Raw genomic sequence first — 19,907 nt, 5'->3', positions numbered from 1 at the left:
ATGCTGATTACAGGTTTAATGACTCCTGTTATAACCTCCAGTTTTCAACTCTGGTTTTGAATTTACCTCTTAGTCCAGTTCCACTTGGTCAGTGAGCAAAAAAGCTGGCAGGCTCAAAATGAGATCTACAGAAAGTTATATAGGCCTCAAGCACCTGTGACCAATTAACCTCTCTCCATAATTAGTAGGCTGAAGGAAGCAAAGAAAAAAAAAGGCTGTTTAAAAAGTGACAGAAATCTGTCCTTGCGGACAAGATGGGTGAACTAGAGATACTGTTGTACAAGGAGGATTTGGATTTTGTGGGACTTTCAGAGACCTGGTTCAACAGCTCTCATGATTGGCTGGCAACCATTCAAGGGTATACCCTATACCGCAAGGATAGAGAGGGTAAAAAAGGGGGAGGGGTATGCCTATATATCAAGAATAATGTACAAGCGAATGTGAGAGATGACATCACTGAGGGGGCTAGGGAGGACGTGGAATCCTTATGGGTAGAGCTCCAAAGGGATGAAGCTAAGGGGAAAATAATACTGGGAGTATGCTATAGGCCCCCTAACCTAAAGAAGGAGGGGAGACGGATCTCCTATCACAATTTGGATTAGCAAAAAGGGTGGGAAGTTTTATCATAATGGGGGATTTTAATTATCCAGACATAGACTGGGCGGAGGGAACCACACATTCGTTTAAGGCTCGCCAGTTCCTAAATGTCTTGCAGGACAATTTTATGGGTCAGATGGTAGACGCACCAACTAGAAATAAAACATTACTGGATCTACTGATTACCAACAATACAGACCTGATCACAGATGTGGAAATACGGGGCAATTTAGGTAACAGCGATCACAGGTCAATTAGTTTCAGTATAAATCACACAAATAGGAAACATGAAGGGAACACAAAGACACTGAATTTTAAAAGAGCCAACTTCCCTAAACTACAAACCTTGTTAGAAGGCATAAATTGGGATAAAACATTAGGAACAAAGAATACGGAGGAGAGATGGGTTTGCTTTAAGAGCATATTAAATAAGGGCATTAGCCAATGTATCCCATTGGGTAATAAATTTAAAAGAGGGAACAAAAGTCCTGGATGGCTTAACTCCAATGTAAAAATGCATATAAAAGCAAAGGAGAAGGCCTTCAAAAAATACACGGTTGAGGGATCATCCTCAGCATTCAGACTTTACAAAGAATGCAACAAGAAATGTAAGGGTGCAATTAGGATGGCTAAGATAGAACATGAAAGACACATAGCGGAGGAGAGCAAAAAAAATCCCAAGAAATTCTTTAAGTATGTAAACAGTAAAAAAGGGAGGACAGACCATATTGGCCCCATAAAGAATGAGGAAGGACATCTGGTTACAAAGGATGGGGAGATGGCGAAGATATTGAATTTATTCTTCTCCTCAGTCTTCATGAGTGAATCGGGGGGCTTCAGTAACCAAAACGGCAGTTTATCCTCAGGACACAACACAGGAAGCACCTCCATGGTTAACAGAGGATAAAATCAGAAACAGACTTGGGAAACTTAACATTAATAAATCACCGGGACCAGATGGCTTGCACCCGAGGGTACTAAGGGAACTCAGTCAAGTAATTGCCAGACCGTTGTTCCTAATTTTTACTGACAGTCTGCTGACTGGAATGGTACCAGCTGATTGGAGAAAAGCCAATGTAGCAACAATATTTAAAAAGGGCCCAAAATACATCCCTGGGAATTACAGACCAGTTAGCCTAACATCAATAGTATGTAAACTCTTGGAGGGGATGATAAGGGACTATATACAAGATTTTAGTAATAAGAACGGTATCATTAGCAGTAATCAGCATGGATTCATGAAGAATCGTTCTTGCCAAACCAATCTATTAACCTTCTATGAGGAGGTGAGTTGCCATCTAGATAAAGGAAGGCCCGTAGACGTGGTGTATCTGGATTTTGCAAAAGCATTTGACACAGTTCCCCATACACGTTTACTGTACAAAATAAGGTCCATTGGCATGGACCATAGGGTGAGTACATGGATTGAAAACTGGCTACAAGGGCGAGTTCAGAGGGTGGTGATAAATGGGGAGTACTCAGAATGGTCAGGGGTGGGTAGTGGGGTTCCCCAGGGTTCTGTGCTGGGACCAATCCTATTTAATTTGTTCATAAAGGACCTGGAGGATGGGATAAACAGTTCAATCTCTGTATTTGCAGACAATACTAAGCTAAGCAGGGCAATAACTTCTCCGCAGGATGTGGAAACCTTACAAGAAGATCTGAACAAATGAATGGTGGAGGGGCGACTACATGGCAAATGAGGTTCAATGTAGAAAAATGTAAAATAATGGATTTGGGTGGCAAAAATCTGAATGCAATCTATACACTGGGGGGGGGAACCTCTGGGGGGATCTAGGATGGAAAAGGACCTGGGGGTCCTAGTAGATGATAGGCTCAGCAATGACATGCAATGCCAAGCTGCTGCTAACAAAGCAAACAGAATATTGGCATTAAAAGGGGGATCAACTCCAGAGATAAAATGATAATTCTCCCGCTCTACAAGACTCTGGTCTGGCCGCACCTGGAGTGTGCTGTCCAGTTCTGGGCACCAGTCCTCAGGAGGGACGTACTGGAAATGGAGCGAGTACAAAGAAGGGCAACAAAGCTAATAAAGGGTCTGGAGGATCTTAGTTATGAGGAAAGGTTGCGAGCACTGAACTTATTCTCTCTGGAGAAGAGACGCTTGAGAGGGGATATGATTTCAATTTACAAATACTGTACTGGTGACCCCACAATAGGGATAAAACTTTTTTGTGGAAGGGAGTTTAACAAGACTCGTGGCCGCTCATTAAAATTAGAAGAAAAGAGGTTTAACCTTAAACTACGTAGAGGGTTCTTTACTGTAAAAGCGGCAAGGATGTGGAATTCCCTTCCACAGGCGGTGGTCTCAGCGGGGAGCATTGATAGTTTCAAGAAACTATTAGATAATCACCTGAATGACCGCAACATACAGGGATATGTAATGTAATACTGACACATAATCACACACATAGGTTGGACTTGATGGACTTTTTTCAACCTCACCTACTATGTAACTATGCTCTCCACTCAAAGTTCTCACTGTTCAGCTTCCAACCAGCAAGTCTGGCAGAATGTGGTCCAGGATTGAAGAGACACTGAGGTTTTTAGAACAAAAAAGGATAAGAAGAAAAAAAAAGAACATGTATAATGTTTTGTTAACCTGATTGGGTAGATAAAGAAACCGAGTAACACTGCTCTATAAAACTTCCATGATATCATCCCCATGGGTAGAAGACAGTTTTATCATTTGAACTCATTGACAATGTACAAAGTATCTCCCATTATCCTACCTTCACTTTGGGTGTCAGAGTCGGAGTCGTTCGGTGCTCTGGAACCCGCATAGGAGCTGTTCTGTGCTCTGCGATCTGCATATTAAAACATGAAATGGTAACATGAGATTTAATCTTGGATGGTTGATGGTTGATGGTTGATGGTGGACACGGCCATGCTTAGGTTTTCTTGTTTATGATAATCTCTAGGAGTTCCGCTGTGTCATTACCTATCAGCCACTACAAGTATTTTTACAGACCTATAAGTGAGACCATCAATTATTATCAGCTAGTTGTGAACACCGGAAAACCCCAAAACATCTCTTCAAATTACACAGTGTGTGCGTAATACCTTCTGTCCTTCTGCCCCACCACCCCTTACAGCTACCAGAAAGTCATAACCATCAAAATGATAGCCTGGAAGTCATGTGTATATAAAGTATAGCAACTGTGAAAGCTGCTGATGTAAAAACAGGCCATCTCATACAGAGCTAATTAACATCGATCAGACAAGAGGTAGAGAGATACAAAGTAACATTGTTTATAAACATTAATCAGACAGGAGATAGAGAGATACAAAGTAACATTGTTTATAAACATTGATCAGACAAGAGATAGAGAGATACAAAGTAACATTGTTTATAAACATTGATCAGACAAGAGATAGAGAGATACAAAGTAACATTGTTTGTAAACATTAATCAGACGAGAGATAGAGAAAAAGAAAGTAGCATTGTTTACAAACATTGTTTGGGCAGGAGATAGGGAGATACAACGTTACAGTGTTTATAAACATTGATCAGATGGGAGAGATACAAAGTAACATTGTTTCTAAACATCATATCTCTCTATCTCCCGTCTGATCAATGTATATAAACAATGTTACTTTGTATCTCTCTATCTCCTGTCTGATCAATGTCTATAAACAATGTTACTTTGTATCTCTCGTCGGATCTCTTTTATCTCCTGTCTGATCAAAGTAACATCGTTTATAAACATTGATCAGATGGTAGATAGAAGGATACAAAGTAACATTGTCTATAAATGTTATAGACATTTCCCCCTGTATCAAAGTGTATTGTAATTGTACTGTCTGCCCTAATGTTCTAAAGCGCTGTGTAAACTGCCAGCGCTATATAAATCCTGTATAATAGTAATTAAGTAAAATTAAATAAGAATTAATAATAATATAAACATTGATCAGATGGAAGATAGAGAGATACAAAGTAACAATGTTTATAAACATTGTTCAGACAGGAGATAGAGAGATGCAAAGTGACATTGTTTATACACATTGTATCTTTCTAGCTCTCATCTGATCAATGTTTATAAACAATGTTACTTTGTATCTCTTTGTCTCCTGTCTGATCAATGTATATAAAAAATGTTACTTTGTATCTCTCGTTGGATCTCTTTTATCTCCTGTCTGATCAAAGTAACATTGTTTATAAACATTGATCAGATGGTAGATAGAGGGATACAAAGTAACATTGTTTATAAACATTGTTCAGCCAGAGAGATACAAAGTAACATTTTTGTAAAAGTTGATCAGACGTGATTGTTCTTCCAGCCTTTCTGATATATCGCTAGGGCTTGTACTTTCCTATGTGCTAAAAAGTGCCCCTGTTTCCCATGTCTAAAAATTAGGAGGTTCCCGTGTTGCATTTTCTGTGTTCTCAGTTTTATAATAAGATTTGGCAAATGTTTTTAGACAATACTTATGCTTTCTATGATGTACCCGGAGTGCCACCCATTGCATCCTCCATAAAGGTCCGTATCCTATAGATTTTGTTGTGTATGGAGTCATACGCGTCTTGCATTGCTGGGGAAATGGGAGCAGGACTCCATCTTGGATCAGAACCGGTCAGATTTGCTGCTTGCTTCTCCAACTCACTGATGAGAATCAGCTCCTGTGCGCAGTCCCTAATGAGAGGCTGTTCACCCAATATTCTTCTTTTATTACTATCACTGCTGTCATCTATATCGTCCACCAACACGACCACGTTATCTCCTAAAAGGGTGACAACATCACCAGTTATTACAAAGACTTATATGTATTGTAGATAATGAAAGCAACATTGTTAATAATAATAATAATAATAATAATAATAATAATACACAAGTCTGTGAACCCCCATCCATCACACCTATATGAGCTTGTTGGACACCCTAATCAAACAATCGTGGGCATTAGATATGGAATTGTCCCCTTTTGTGGCCATAACAATGTCCACCCCTCTGGGAAGGAATTCCACAAGATAGTGGAGGGTGTTAGTAAGAATTTGTGCCCATTTGTGGGGTTGCATACTGACAGGGGCGTAACTAGAAATAGCAGGGCCCCATAGCAAAATGTTGTATGGGGCCCCCCTGCAAACAGCCCCCCCCACAGCTGCCCTAGTGTCAATGCAGCGTGACCTGTGCCACATACAGCGTGACCTGTGCCCAATGCAGCGTGACCTGTGCCCAATGCAGCATGACCTGTGCCCAATACAGCGTGACCTGTGCCCCATACAGCGTGACCTGTGCCCAATACAGCCTGGTCTGCCAGTGCCCCATACAGCCCCACCTATGCAGAGGAAGAGGCAAGCCACCCGGATCAGCAGAGAGCGGGATTGACCGCTGTAATAGCTTTCATTTGAACTTCCTGTCTTCCCGGGGCTCATCGTCACATAGCCCCACCTCTTGGCCCGACACCTTTGATGATGTCACATGTCCCGCATTGGATCGGTGTTCTGCCTATCAAAGGCACCGAGCCAAAGGGTGGAGCTATGTGACGTGAGCCCCGGGAACACTGGAAGTTCTAATGAAAGCTCTTACATCGGGCAATTCAGCTCTCTGCTGATACGGACAGCTCACCTCTTCCTTTCCTCTCTCTTCCCCTGGCTGGGAGACTGTGCCGGCGGTGCTCTTATCCTCACTGGGCCCCACTCGGCTGTGGGCCCCATAGCGCCCGCATGGGTCGCTATGGTGGTAGTTACGCCCTTGCATACTGATACTCATTGGTCCTGCTGAATGTATTCATGGAGGGTACATCACCCTTGCTGTGCTGTTGATAGCTAGCCTATATCTATACCATTACTCACTGTGAGGCCTTCTCATCTCACAATGGGTCTATAGTAGGAATGAATGAATGAATGAATGATTTGTATAGCGCTACAAATGTGAACTAAATCACCTCAAGACGCTCGATCCGTCCTGTGTTGTCAGCTTCTTAGAAGAGGTAGGTCTTGAGTTTTTTTCTGAAGGCCTGATGGTTTTCTTCTATGCGAATGTGAGTAGGTAGAGCGTTCCATAGCCGTGGTCCATGGACTGCGAATCTTCGTTCTCCCTTTGTTTTGTAGCGGGGTTTTGGAATAAGGAGGAGGTTTTGGTTAGAAGATCGAAGACTGCGATTGGGTGTGTAGCGTTTTATTTTCTCGCATAGGTATTGAGGAGCGTTTCCTTGTATACATTTGTGGAGGAGGCAGAGGGTCTTGAAAATGATTAGATGGGCCGAACGGACCCCTGTTGGGTTGGCACCAGAACTTTCGAACACCGCGAAAGTTCAGACCCGAATAACGAACCCCATTAAAGTCAATGGGACCCGAACGTCAAAAATCAAAAGTGCCCATTTTGAAGGCTTATATGCAAGTAATTGGGCATGCAATGGTTATAGGGGTCCAAGTCCTGCCCTGGGGGACATGTATCAATAGAAAAAAAAAGTTTGTGAAAAACTTCATTTTTAAATGAGTAGTGAAAGCCTAAAAATGAAAAATTCCTTCTAATATAGTGCCTGGGGGGTCCCCTTAGTCTACCTGTAAAAAGTGGCAGATCTGTACCATGTCTAGATTCTTCTGCAGCAATAATTGCATTTCTAAAGCCAAACAAATATGAAATTTTCCCTGCAAGCTGCCTTTATTTTGCTCAGCAACATCTGGGGAGCCAGTGTGTATGATGAGGCCACAATGTAGTGCAGTGGGAACAAGATTAGAGATTCTTTGGATACTTTCTGGTGTCACTTAGACTTTGGATAGAAGTAACGAGTGCGTAAAATTTGGTCTTTGGGTGTCGGTGGGGCCTTCCCACTGTAACCCTATAGAGGTAATCTTGATGAAAGCAAGAATTGGCCTTGCTGTAAAAAATTGCAACAATATGCACCTGTCAAACAGGTGCAGAAAAATTACTCTTTGGGTGTCGGGGGCGCCTTCCCACCGTAAACCTATAGAGATGCTCTTGATGAAGGCAAAAAATTGCAATGATATGCACCTGTCAAACAGGTGCTGCACAATTGGTCTTTGGATGTTAATTGTGCCCACAAAACCTATACCAAAAACATTCTTCCAGATGAAATGATTGAACACCCTCAAAGCTAGGCAGCCTCAAAGTCCTTTTGCATCTCCTGCAGAGATTCCACATCCCAAAAAGACTTAATCAGTGACATCGGCATCAGGGGCTTCATAGCTGGTAATCCAAGACTGATTCAGTCAAACGGTCCACGGAGTCTGTGGACAGACACGTTCTATGATCAGTAACGAAACCTCCTGCAGCACTGAATGCCCGTTCTGAAAGCACGCTGGATGCAGGGCAGCCCAACAACTCAATAGCATACTGGGCAAGATCTGGCCAGTGGTCTATTCTCATGACCCAGTAAGTTAGTGGATCGTCAGCTGTAAAGCTCTCCCTTTCTGTTTTGGCATGAGGTAATCGTCCCCCATGTGATGCAGACGCTGCCGATGGGATGTGGAAGCTGACAGCCCTGGGAGGCGAGGACTAAAAAAATTCCGAAATGCCTCACTTAGGCGGACACCTTCTCCAACGCTCCTCTCTTGACCAACAGAAGACTCAAAACTATGTTTTCCACGGCACAGTAACCTACTGGAGTCAGGAAACATGTTCAGAAAAATCCTCTTTAACGTGTCCTCAAGATATTTTATCTTCTGCACTCTCTGTGGGGACGGGATGAGTTTTGAGACCTTCCCCTTATAACGGTGGTCAAGAAGGGTTGCCAACCAGTAATCATCCTTCTCCTTTATGCCACGTATTCTTAGGTCCTTTCGCAGGCTTTGAAGCCATGAGGTTGCCCATGCGCCTCAAATTTGCCGAGGCTTGAGAAGCAGACTCCTCGGGGTCACTCAGGATGACAGCATCTGTAACTTCCTCCTCCCAGCCAATGATTCTCCCTGCAGTCTCTGAGTCTATGGGGAGGGAAAGTGATGAGAGCTGCTGCTCTAACGCACAGCGCTGGATCGAGATGTGACTCAGCTAAGTATAAGCAGAGGGTTTTTTTTTTTTTTTTTTACCTTAAAGTGGTAGTAAACTCTGTTTTACCACTTATCCTATAATAAGGCTTACATGTAGATACTGTGAATATCTCCTAAACTTGCACTGTTTAGGAAATATTCAGAGTGCATGCAGCCGGTGATGACACAGACGTATGCACTCTAGAGGTCCAGCATACTGTGGCGGACCTTCAGAGCCCGTGCCTAAACAGTGGCTCCCCCCTTGCATGTGCTGGAGGGATGTCGTCACGCCCCCAGCCACTCATGTAGCCGGAGGCCACGTACCTGAAAGGAAGACCTGGTGAAGATGGAAGACCTTAATGTCATCATCTCAAACTGACGGCCCTCCAGCTATTGGGAAACTACAAGTCCCATGAGACATTGCAAGGCTGACAGTTAAAAGCGTGACTCCCTCAGGCAGAGTCATGATGGGACGTGCAGTTCCGCAACAGCTGGAGGGCCACCAGTTTGAGACCCCTGTACTTGACACTTAAGATAGAGAAATGAAGTAATCTCAATGTTCTCTCACCCAGCTGATCATTCAGGTCCCTCAGCTCTTCATCATAGAGGGAGTCTTGGACATTGGCAATGTTCAGGCGGCCTCTCTTCTTGGTGTGGTATAAAATGGCGAAGGAGCATTCTTTCAAAGCTTCGGTGAATATTTGGACGTTATTAGTGATGTATACATTGAGAACATATTCCACCAAGCTCTGAAACATGGCTGTCCGGAGCAAATTAATCAGCCATTTGTAATTTTCTTGTCCATCCCTCGAGAAGATCCCAACCGTTAGTCTTTGGACAGCCATCTGCTTTCTTCTTTCCTGCAAAAAAAAAAAAAAAATATATATATATATATATATATATATATACATATGCAGTATATACTTGCCCTCTGTAGTCATGTGTTGGGAAACATTATTGTGTTGTGGTTTATTGTGTTGCTATGAAAGGCGAAGTAGATGAAGAAGTAGAAACACATTCTTCAAATAAACAACCAAACCAAAATTTTAAGGTGGAATTCCATACAAAATGTCCTCCTGTTTTTGTTTTCTATAGGTTAACCACTTGCTTACCTGGGCACTTTCACCCCCTTCCTGCCCAGGCCAATTTTGATCTTTCAGCGCTGTCACTCTTTGAATGTCAATTGCGTGGTCATGCTACACTGTACACATAGGACATTTTTATCATTTTCTCACACAAGAAGAGCTTTCTTTTGGCGGTATTTGATCACCTCTGGGTATTTTATTTTTTACTGAAAAAATGAAAAAAGACTGACATTTAAAAAAAAAAAAAAACAGTTTTATAGTTTGTTATAAAATTTTGCAAACATGTGAATTTTCTCATGAATGATGTGCGCTGATGAGACTGCACTGATGGGCACTGATAGGCTGCACTGATGAGCACTGATGAGACTGCACTGATGGGCACTGATAGGCTGCACTGATGAGCACTGATAGGTGGCACTGGTGGGCACTGATAGGCTGCACTGATGAGCACTGATAGGTGGCACTGATAGGCTGCACTGATGAGCACTGATAGGTGGCACTGGTGGGCACTGATAGGCTGCACTGATGAGCACTGATAGGTGGCACAGGTGGGCACTGATAGGCTGCACTGATGAGCACTGACAGGTGGCACTGGTGGGCACTGATAGGCTGCACTGATGAGCACTGATAGGGGACACTGGTGGGCACTGATAGGTGGCATTGATGGCCACTGATAGGTGGTACTGATGGGCACTGATAGCCTGCACTGATGAGCAATGATAGGTGGCACTGGTGGGCATTGATATGCTGCACTGATGAGCACTGATATGTGGCACTGGTGGGCACTGATAGGTGGCACTAATGGGCACTGATAGGTGCACTGATGGGCACTGATAGGCCCTGGTAGGTGACACTGATAGATGGCACTGATGATGAGGCACTGACTGGCAGCACTGATAGACATTGATAGGTGGCACTGGTGGACACTGGCAGGTGGCACTGGTGGGCACTGATAGGCAGCACTGATATGCACTGGTAGGTGGCACTGGTGGGTACTGGCAGGTGGCACTGATGGGCACTGATAGCCTGCACTGATGAGCACTGATAGGTTGCACTGGTGGGCACTGATATGTGGCACTGATAGGCGGCACTGATAGGTGGCACTGATAGGCGGCACTGATGGGAACTGGTAGGTGACACTGATAGTTGATATTGATGATGAGGCACTGATTGGTGACACTGGTGGGCATTGATAGGGGGCACTGGTGGGCACTGAAGGGCAGCACTGATATGCACTGGTAGGTGGCACTGGTGAGCACTGGCAGGTGGCACTGGTGGGCACAGATGAGGCGGCGGTGGCTCTCCCTGTTCGGGACTGATGTCCTTCTGACAGAAGCTGATGATCGGCTTTTTTTTTCTCCTCACACTGTCAGCGTGAGAAAAAAACTCAGAAAAATGATTACCCATCTTCTGTTTACATCACGTGATCAGCTGTCACTGGCTGGCAGCTGATCACGTGGTGAGGGGCCGGGATCGGACCCTTGCTACAATCTGTGATCAGCCGAGTCTCATTGACTCGGTGATCACAGAGCATGCCGCCCATGCCCCGCAGGGGGCGCGCAGGCAGCTCATGCGTGGGAGGAAGTACATGGATGCCCTCTCGGCAATTAAGCCCCGCGCTGTAGCCTATTTTTGGATATAGCGCAGGCGGGAGGTGGTTAAAGAAGAGTCAGAATCCCTGTTTAAAATGGTAGTAAACAGCTACAGAGTTTAAAAAAAAAATAACAGCTGTAAGACAGCGGCACAATGAGCTAGTATGTATCACATATTAGCACATGATGAAATACTTACCTTAGAGCAAATTCTTCCGGGTTTGCGGGCTCCGGCGTTGTGAGTGGCCAGAGCCGCGATGACGTCACTCCCACGCATGCGTGCAGGAGCCCTCGGTTCTACCATGGACCTCTGAAGACCCGGCACAGTATGCCAGACCTTCAGAGCGCATGCGCAGGTGAGGTCACTGGCTGCATCCAGGGTAAATATCTCCTAAACGGCGTATTCTTCGAAAATATTCATTTTACCTGCAGGCAAGCCCTTATTATAGGCCTTATCATCGGCTTACCTGTAGGTAAAAATCACAAAGCGGGCTTTACTATCACTCTAACTTCTATGGCTGTACAATATGTACTTCACGGGGAACTAGGGATGAGAGGGGCCAATGAGATTTACTGCTACAGGGTGAACGTTCTGTGAAGAATGACGTACATATACATGATTCTGCACTTCCTTGTAGGGTGCACGCGCGCGCCATCGACGCGCCGTTGACGCACCGTCGACGCGCCGCTCCTGCTGTACTTAGTCAAAGTAGATGCTGATCAGCGGGTGCCGACCAATGGATGACCACCAGCACCCGCTGATTGGTGAAGAGAGACACGGGACGGAGCTCTGAATATGTGAACAACGCAGAGCCTCCTCCTGACAACGGGGATGTTGTCTAGAACAGATCCCTTCCCTTAGAGAAAGCAGCACACTGTGTACACATAAACACTGGCTAGGCACTCGTTTCATCCCTTTGATTGTCCTAGATGCTTAACCCCTTCCTAGACAGTGTCAATAGCACAGTGACAGTGCATATTTTTATCACCGATCACTGTATTATGCCGCGTACACACGAGCGGGTTTTCGGTCAGAAAAATCTTGGATGTTTTTTCCGACGGAATTCCGCTCAAGCTTTCCTTGCATACACACTGTCACACAAAAGTTTGCTGAACTCACAACCGTCAAGAGCGCGGTGACGTACAACGCTACGACGAGCCGAGAAAGCGAAGTTCAATGCTTCCGAGCGTGCGTCGAATTGTTTCCGAGCATGCGTCGAATTGTTTCCGAGCATGCGTAGGAATTTTGCGCGTTAGAATGTGTACAGACGATTGGAATTTCCGATCGTGACTTTTTCCGACCGAAAAATTGAGAACCTGCTCTCGATCTTTTGCTGGCTTTAATTCGGCCAGCAAAAGTCCGATGGAGCATGCACACGCTCGCATTTTCCCGACCAAAAGCTCTCATCGGTCTTTTGCTGTCCGATCGTGTGTACGCGGCAATAGTGTCACTGGTCCCCAAAAAAGTGTCAGTTAGTGTCAAATTGTCCCCCCCACAATAACGTGGTCCCGCTATAAGTCGCTGATCATCGGCCATTACTAGTATAAAACTTAAATAAATAAAGATTACAGCGTTTACACTATAGTTTGTAGATGCGATAACGTTTGCGCAAACCAATCAATATACGCTTATTGGGATTTTTTTTAACAAAAACATGTAACAGAATACATATTGGCTTGGTAATGGGGGGGGGGTAAAACCTCCCGGAGCTGAAGTGGCTAAACAACCCATATTATTGCAGACAGACTTATTGCAAACAAACGTCTTTACATGTATCGATTAGATTCCTCGGCACCTTTCCGTCTATTAAGTTTATTGTAAAAACTTGTGGTGATGTTTTAGGGGAGGTAATGTTTATTTCATTTTACACAAAAAGAAAACTTCCAACTTCCACTTTTTAAAAACCCGCAAGAATTAGTGTGATTGGGAAACAAGCAATACAGTACAAAAAAAAAAAATCATACTTAAAGTAGAACTATAGGGAAAACTTTTTTTTTTTTTTGGATAGGTTTGGATAATCCCTGTTAGATTTTTTTTTTTTTTTTTGTCTTCGTTGCAGAGATTTCCCTTCACTTCCTGTTCTATAGCCAGACAGGAAGTGGGAGGAAATCCCGGCAAATTAAGGGGTCACCGGAACTAGTGTCCCCATTGGAAGGTTTTCCCTCTTTTACTTTCCTGGGGACAGCCCAACATTTGGGATTTTTCTTTTACTTTCACTTTCAATCAGTGGCGGTGCATCCATAATGGCGCATGGGTGCCGCCCCCTCTATACTGCCACCCCCCTCTATCACCAATAGATAGATTCATGCATTGCATGAATCTATCTTTGGCCGCCGCTGCCACCCCCTATTCAGCCTCCTGGCCCCTTTTAGGGTGCCGGGTGCCTGAATTGCAGCGGCAGAGTATTTGTTTTAAGCACCTGATTAGAGCCATAGGCTCTAATAGGCGTTAAAAAAAGGTAAACAGCGAGCGCCCTGCTTTACGCCCGCAGTTCACTCAGCTGTGTTAGGAAAGCGAATGAATATTTGCTTTCCTAGCACTGAACTGCCTCTCCGCCAATCAGGTGCTCAGGTCTGTTACCCATCACCTGATTGGCTGAAATGACAGACGCTGTGATGGGACGCTATCAGGCGTCCAATCACAGCAGAGGACAGGAAGAGAAGATGGGAGAAGACATCGAGGAGACCACTCGCTGCCGCCACCCGCTGCCCCACCGAGAGACAGGGTAAGAGCCGGGCAGAAGGTGGGCAGGTGGGTCAGGGGGGGCACACTGACAACATTTGATGGGCACAGTGGGAGCATTTGATGGCACAGTGGCTGCATTTGATGGCACAGTGGTGGCAATTGATGGGCACAGTGGCGGCATTTGATGGCACAGTGGCGGCATTTGATGGGTATAGTGGCTGCGTTTGATGGCACAGTGGCAGAATTTGATGGGCACAGTGGAGGCAATTGATGGGCACAGTGGTAGTGTTTGATTGGCACAGTGGCTGCGTTTGATGGGCACAGTGGGAGCATTTGATGGCACAGTGGTGGCAATTGATGGCACAGTGGCTGCGTTTGATGGCACAATGGTGGCATTTGATGGCACAGTGGCTGTATTTGATGGGCACAGTGGAGGCAATTGATGGGCACAGTGGCTGCATTTGATGGGCACAGTGGAGGCAATTGATGGGCACAGTGGCTGCATTTGATGGGCACAGTGGAGGCAATTGATGGGCACAGTGGCTGCATTTGATGGGCACAGTGGCTGTATTTGATGGGCACAGTGGAGGCAATTGATGGGCACAGTGGCTGCATTTGATGGGCACAGTGGCTGTATTTGATGGGCACAGTGGCTGTATTTGATGGGCACAGTGGAGGCAATTGATGGGCACAGTGGCTGCATTTGATGGGCACAGTGGCTGTATTTGATGGGCAGAGTGGAGGCAATTGATGGGCATAGTGGCTGCATTTGATTGGCACAGTGGCTGTATTTGATGGGCAGAGTGGAGGCAATTGATGGGCACAGTGGTAGTGTTTGATTGGCACAGTGGCTGCGTTTGTTGGCACAGTGAGGCTGCAATTGATGTTTTTTTTCAGAATTTTTCAGTTTGTTTGCGCCCCCTCAAAAATTTTTTGCACCAGCCGCCACTGGTCTCTTTTGTCCGTTCTGCTGTGACTTTTAGATGACATTTTTTGAATAAAAGGCAAAAACTTTTTTGGAGTGCAGCTGTCCAGAACTTCTTCCGGATTTGAGCACCAGCCGCCACTGCTTTCAATGATAATCGTAAACAGGACAACTAGAGAAGAGGAATCTTCCTAACGGAGGTACAGACAGCAATCAAAACTGATTCTAATCCCTCACCTCTCCATCCAAAACTCAAAAAAGTTTTCCCTTTAGTTATACTTTAGCCCAGAGCGCAAATTATTGGCATCTGTGCGATGGTAACCCCAAAGAATGCTCCTCTGAACCCCCGTACAGAATGTTACCTCGTCCTCCTGTCCACCGTGTGTCTTGGAAAGAATCAACAGAAGTGATCTTTGATCTCTCCTCCCATACACAGGATGGGAAGAGAAGATATTCCTCCCTCTAGGTGTGGAGACCTACGGGAACGTTGGATATGGGAACTGAAGCTTATCTCCTTTATGGCACTCATTTCCCTACTCTGTCATAAAGAACTTTAGTCAAACAGAAACTGCAGTCAACTTATTGCAACACAACCTGAGATCTCCCTGTGGTCACACACTGGGTATTATTACAGCTTTTATCGGATCGATTTCTATAAATATTGAAATTTTGCTCAGCGTGGTTTGTAGACTTAACACCGTTTGATATTATTTAACCTCTTGGCAGCCACGCAATGTGTACGTGCATCAGCAAAGTCCATAAAATAATCAATCTTCAGCAAAGTGCAGTGTTCAATCCGTCGTAGACATGTGCACGGCTGAAAAATGTGTTTGTTTTCATTTCATTCATTTTTTGGGTCATTCGCTATGATCGTAAATTTGTCAATTTGTCAATTTGAAGATTCGGAAATTCCTAAATTTGAAAATTAGAAAATTAGAAAATCCAAAAATAAGAAAGAAAATCTGAATATCCAAAAAAAATAACTACCGTATATACTCGAGTATAAGTCGAGTTTTTCAGCACATTTTTTTGTGCTGAAAGTGCCCCCCTCGACTTATACTCAAGGCAAGCACTTTTCTGCAGCAAAAAAATTCATTTTCCGAACTGACTTTGGGGCCCCGTATCTCAGGGCCACTTGGTGCTAGGAAACCCAAATTTGGGGTGCAAACCCAGTAGAACTGGTACCACAACTTATTCAAAGCTGGAGTTCCTATAACTAAGTGACCGTGAGATACGGGGCCCCAAAATCGGTTCAGAAAATGTCATTCTCTTCGGCAGAAAAGTGCTTGACTTTTTCTGAACCGACTTTGGGGCCCCGTATCTCAGGGCCACTTGGTGCTAGGAACCCAAGCTTTAGATATTTTATGGTGCTAGTTCCACTGGGTTTGCACACCAAATTTGGGGTTCCTTTGGAGATACGGGGCGCCAAAGTCAGTTAACTGTGTCCATCTGCAGCAATGTCATTTCGGGACCCTTTGGGTTCAGAGGCCCCAAATTTTGGCTCCAGCTAGGGGGCATCTAGGAACCCTTAACTACCGAGTTTGAAGTTCGGGGGACCTATGGCTGCAAATGGGCACAGTGAGGCTGCAAATGGGCACAGTGAGGCTGCAAATGGGCATTGTTGACCCTCTTTTCCCCTTACAGTAGCTGTGCATTTCTCATCCTCATCTTATACTCGGGTCAATACGTTTTTCCCATTTTTTTGTGGTAAATTAGGGCCTCGACTTATACTCGGAACGACTTATACTCGAGTATATACGGTAACTAACTAATAATAACTAACTATTAAATTATAGGTATTGGTGCACTAAACACTTTGTACCTCGACGTACAATGTAGACATTGTTTGCCTCTGAATTACCACAAAATAATACAAAATATTGATGAAAAAAAAAAATGATAGGTATTGGAATTTACTTTAAAATGTGGCTGTTAGTGAACATAACAAATACAAATTTATTCGACGTTTGGAATTATTTGAAATAACAAATGCCGCAGCTAAACAAACGGAACAAATTAATAATAAATAATAAAAATTTTGTATTATTATTATTTATTATTATTAATTTGTTACATTCCATTCGTTTAGATACAGCATTCGTTTTTTCAAATAATTCGTAACTTCGGATAAATTCGTATTCGTTATGTTCACTAACAGCCAAATTTTAAAGGAAATTCCAATACCTATAATTTAATAGTTAGTGATAGTTAAGTTAGTATGAGTTAGTTATTATTTTTCAGATTTTTCAGATTTTTCGAATTTAGAATTTCCATTTTTATGAATATTCGGAAAAATCTGTTAAACGGGAAGTATCCGAATTAACGAATTTGTCAAGATTTCTTAAAAAGAAGAAATTCGGAACGAAACAAATTGCACATTAATCTGCCACAGAGAGCTTCAGAGAGTCTTCTATCTTACAAAACCTCGTATCATCTCATGTTGACTTCCTCCTTGGTACACTCCAGACCCCTTGTGAGGACACTCACTACTTGGGGTTGACCCCTAAATTGTCAGATCCAGTAGCGGCTGGTGCTCAATATTTTGGGGGCAGCAAACAAACCTCCCCCCTCACTAGCACCGGCGGGTGGCCACCACCGGCGCCCCCCCTCACTCACAACGCCGCCGCCACCCCCCTCCGTGGGTGATGGACGGGAAGGCGGCCTTTCCTTAGGAGATGGGGAGGAGGGGTAGGGTTGCTGCTCCTTCCTCCAGCCGAGGGAAGAGCCGGGGCTTCTCCTCCCAGATGAACAGTGAAGCTTCTCCTCCTGGCCGAACAGGAAGTGGGTCCTGAGACTCCCTGGCCAATCGGGTTTCAGGACCCACTTCCTGATTGGCTGGAAGGAGAAGCAGGAAGAGATTAGCAAATATTAATTCACTAATCTCAAACAAATGGGTGGGCCCTGCGCCCCTTAGCCCACCCTTTTTGAAGCCAATTAGAGCCTCAGGCTCTAATCACGTGCTTAAAAAAAAAAAAACTCATATAGAAATCCATGTGTCTAGTGCCCTGCATGTAGATTAGGGGCCGGATGCATGGATTTGGGGGGCAGCGCCCATGCGCCCCTAATGGACGGGCCGCCACTGGTCAGATCACACTTGTGTGCCTTTCCTTCAGACACCTGTACCTCTATCTAACAGTAAGCAAGCCATTCATGACAGTTTTGCTTATATTGTTATAATGTGATCGCTATGATTGGTACTGAGTGGCGTGCTCTTCTGTATCACAGGATCATGTTGCTGCATGCCCCAGGGGTTGCAAATGTGCGTATGTGTGCCGCGATGTACTAGTACCTCACAATGCCTGCAGCTGCCACCCACTTATAGTAAACGTTCTGTGGGTGGCATAGGCATGCACACAGGGTGTGTTGGGTGTGCCTGGACACACCTTGATCACCCCCTGTGGTCCCAATACCCCCTGCTTCCTGTCTCCTCCCTGCAGTGCTACCAGCTTCCCTCCTCTCCTCTCAGGAGTGGGGAAGGGGCTAGAAAATGTTTCATTAACCAGCCTTCCTTTTCTGAATGAACACAGTGAGTGATCTGTACCGATCTGTCTTCATTCTTAACCGAATCATAGTAAACTATGTTTACTGCAGGCTGCAGAGAAAGGGAATGTGGAATCTCTGTCCTCAGTTTCTTTCTTTGTCTCAAAAGTGAGACATCAGGGGGTCTGTTTAGACCCTTGATATGTCACCAAAGCCCCAAAACGGGGCTCCTAAAAAAAATTGTAATAAATTAAAAAAAATTGTATTGTAAAAAATAAATAAATAACATTAAAAAAAAGAAAAACTACACCACCCACTGCCCTACTGACACCAATCTTTTCTCTACTGACACTGTCCACTGCTCTGCTGATATACACACACGTGTGTTTGTGCTCTGGGTGCACACCCTAATGCAATGGACTGCACTCACCAATGGTGAAGGTGACCAGTGCATGCTACAAGAACAAATGGCGGTAAAATGGACTTTTGAGGTAGCCATTAGTGTCCCAAGTTGAGAGAAAATGCTCAACAATATATAAGTATAAAAATTCACATTTTATTACAAAACATTAAAATTGACAAGAAACGCTAAACATCATATAGTATGTGTTAACACAACATTCTCTCTCCCATATATGCTAAGAAACAGTGTAAGTGGTTCATAAAGAGTAGCCTAGGCAAAATGGCCCACAGTACAAACATTAATCAGATGCATTTGTATGGTGGTTATTCATAGAAGAGGGCCACATGCGAGGTCATTGTGTTATCACCAAATGGATTATTACTAATTTCGCCAACAGCTTCTTCAGGGGGTCCTAATTGGCACAAGGTTAGAACAGAGAGCATGGAGTATCTATTCCGTATAATGGGAGGAGGGAGAGGGGAAAACAAACCAAACCGAAAAGAGGAAGGACATGCAGTGGAAGACAGACAAAAATCAGGAGCCCGACATGCGAGGTCATTGTGTTATCAACAAATGGATCATTACTCGTTTCACCAACGGCTTCTTCAGGGGGTCCTACTTGGCACAAGGTTAGAACAGAGAGCATGGAGTATCTATTCCATATAATGGGAGGAGGGAGAGGGGAGAACAGACCAAACCAAAAAGAGGAAGGCCATACAGTGGAAGACAGACAAAAATCAGGAGCCCGACATGCGAGGTCATTGTGTTATCAACAAATGGATCATTACTCGTTTCACCAACGGCTTCTTCAGGGGGTCCTACTTGGCACAAGGTTAGAACAGGGAGCATGGAGTATCTATTCCATATAATGGGAGGAGGGAGAGGGGAGAACAGACCAAACCAAAAAGAGGAAGGCCATACAGTGGAAGACAGACAAAAATCAGGAGCCCGACATGCGAGGTCATTGTGTTATCAACAAATGGATCATTACTCGTTTCGCCAACGGCTTCTTCAGGGGATCCTAATTGGCACAAGGTTAGAACAGAGAGCATGGAGTATCTATTCTGTATAATGGGAGGAAGGAGAGGGGAGAACAGACCAAACCGAAAAGAGGAAGGTCATGGAGTGGAAGACAGACAAAAATCAGGAGCCCGACCAGGGCAAGGCCTTTGTGTTTATATGTCCCGC

General features: G+C 44.4%; 1 protein-coding gene across 1 annotated transcript in view; it reads right to left on the bottom strand.

Annotated features, from left to right (window-relative positions):
- The window catches only part of LOC141148144 (uncharacterized), a 32,850-nt gene extending 17,605 nt beyond the window's left edge, over positions 1-15,245 (bottom strand). The window contains exons 1-4 of the mRNA XM_073635331.1: positions 15,199-15,245; positions 9,117-9,408; positions 5,068-5,340; positions 3,351-3,425 (exon numbers count right to left, since the gene is read on the bottom strand). Of these exons, the coding sequence (XP_073491432.1) occupies positions 3,351-3,425; positions 5,068-5,340; positions 9,117-9,393 (625 nt within the window). The 5' untranslated portion in view covers positions 9,394-9,408; positions 15,199-15,245. The remainder of the gene's footprint in view (positions 1-3,350; positions 3,426-5,067; positions 5,341-9,116; positions 9,409-15,198) is intronic.
- Between the last annotated feature and the right edge of the window lie 4,662 nt (positions 15,246-19,907).

The sequence above is a fragment of the Aquarana catesbeiana genome, linkage group LG06 (assembly GCF_042186555.1).
Source record: "Aquarana catesbeiana isolate 2022-GZ linkage group LG06, ASM4218655v1, whole genome shotgun sequence".
Taxonomy (NCBI): domain Eukaryota; kingdom Metazoa; phylum Chordata; class Amphibia; order Anura; family Ranidae; genus Aquarana; species Aquarana catesbeiana.
The sequence above is the reverse complement of the archived record's forward strand: the minus strand, read 5'-3'. Positions and strand labels throughout refer to the sequence as shown.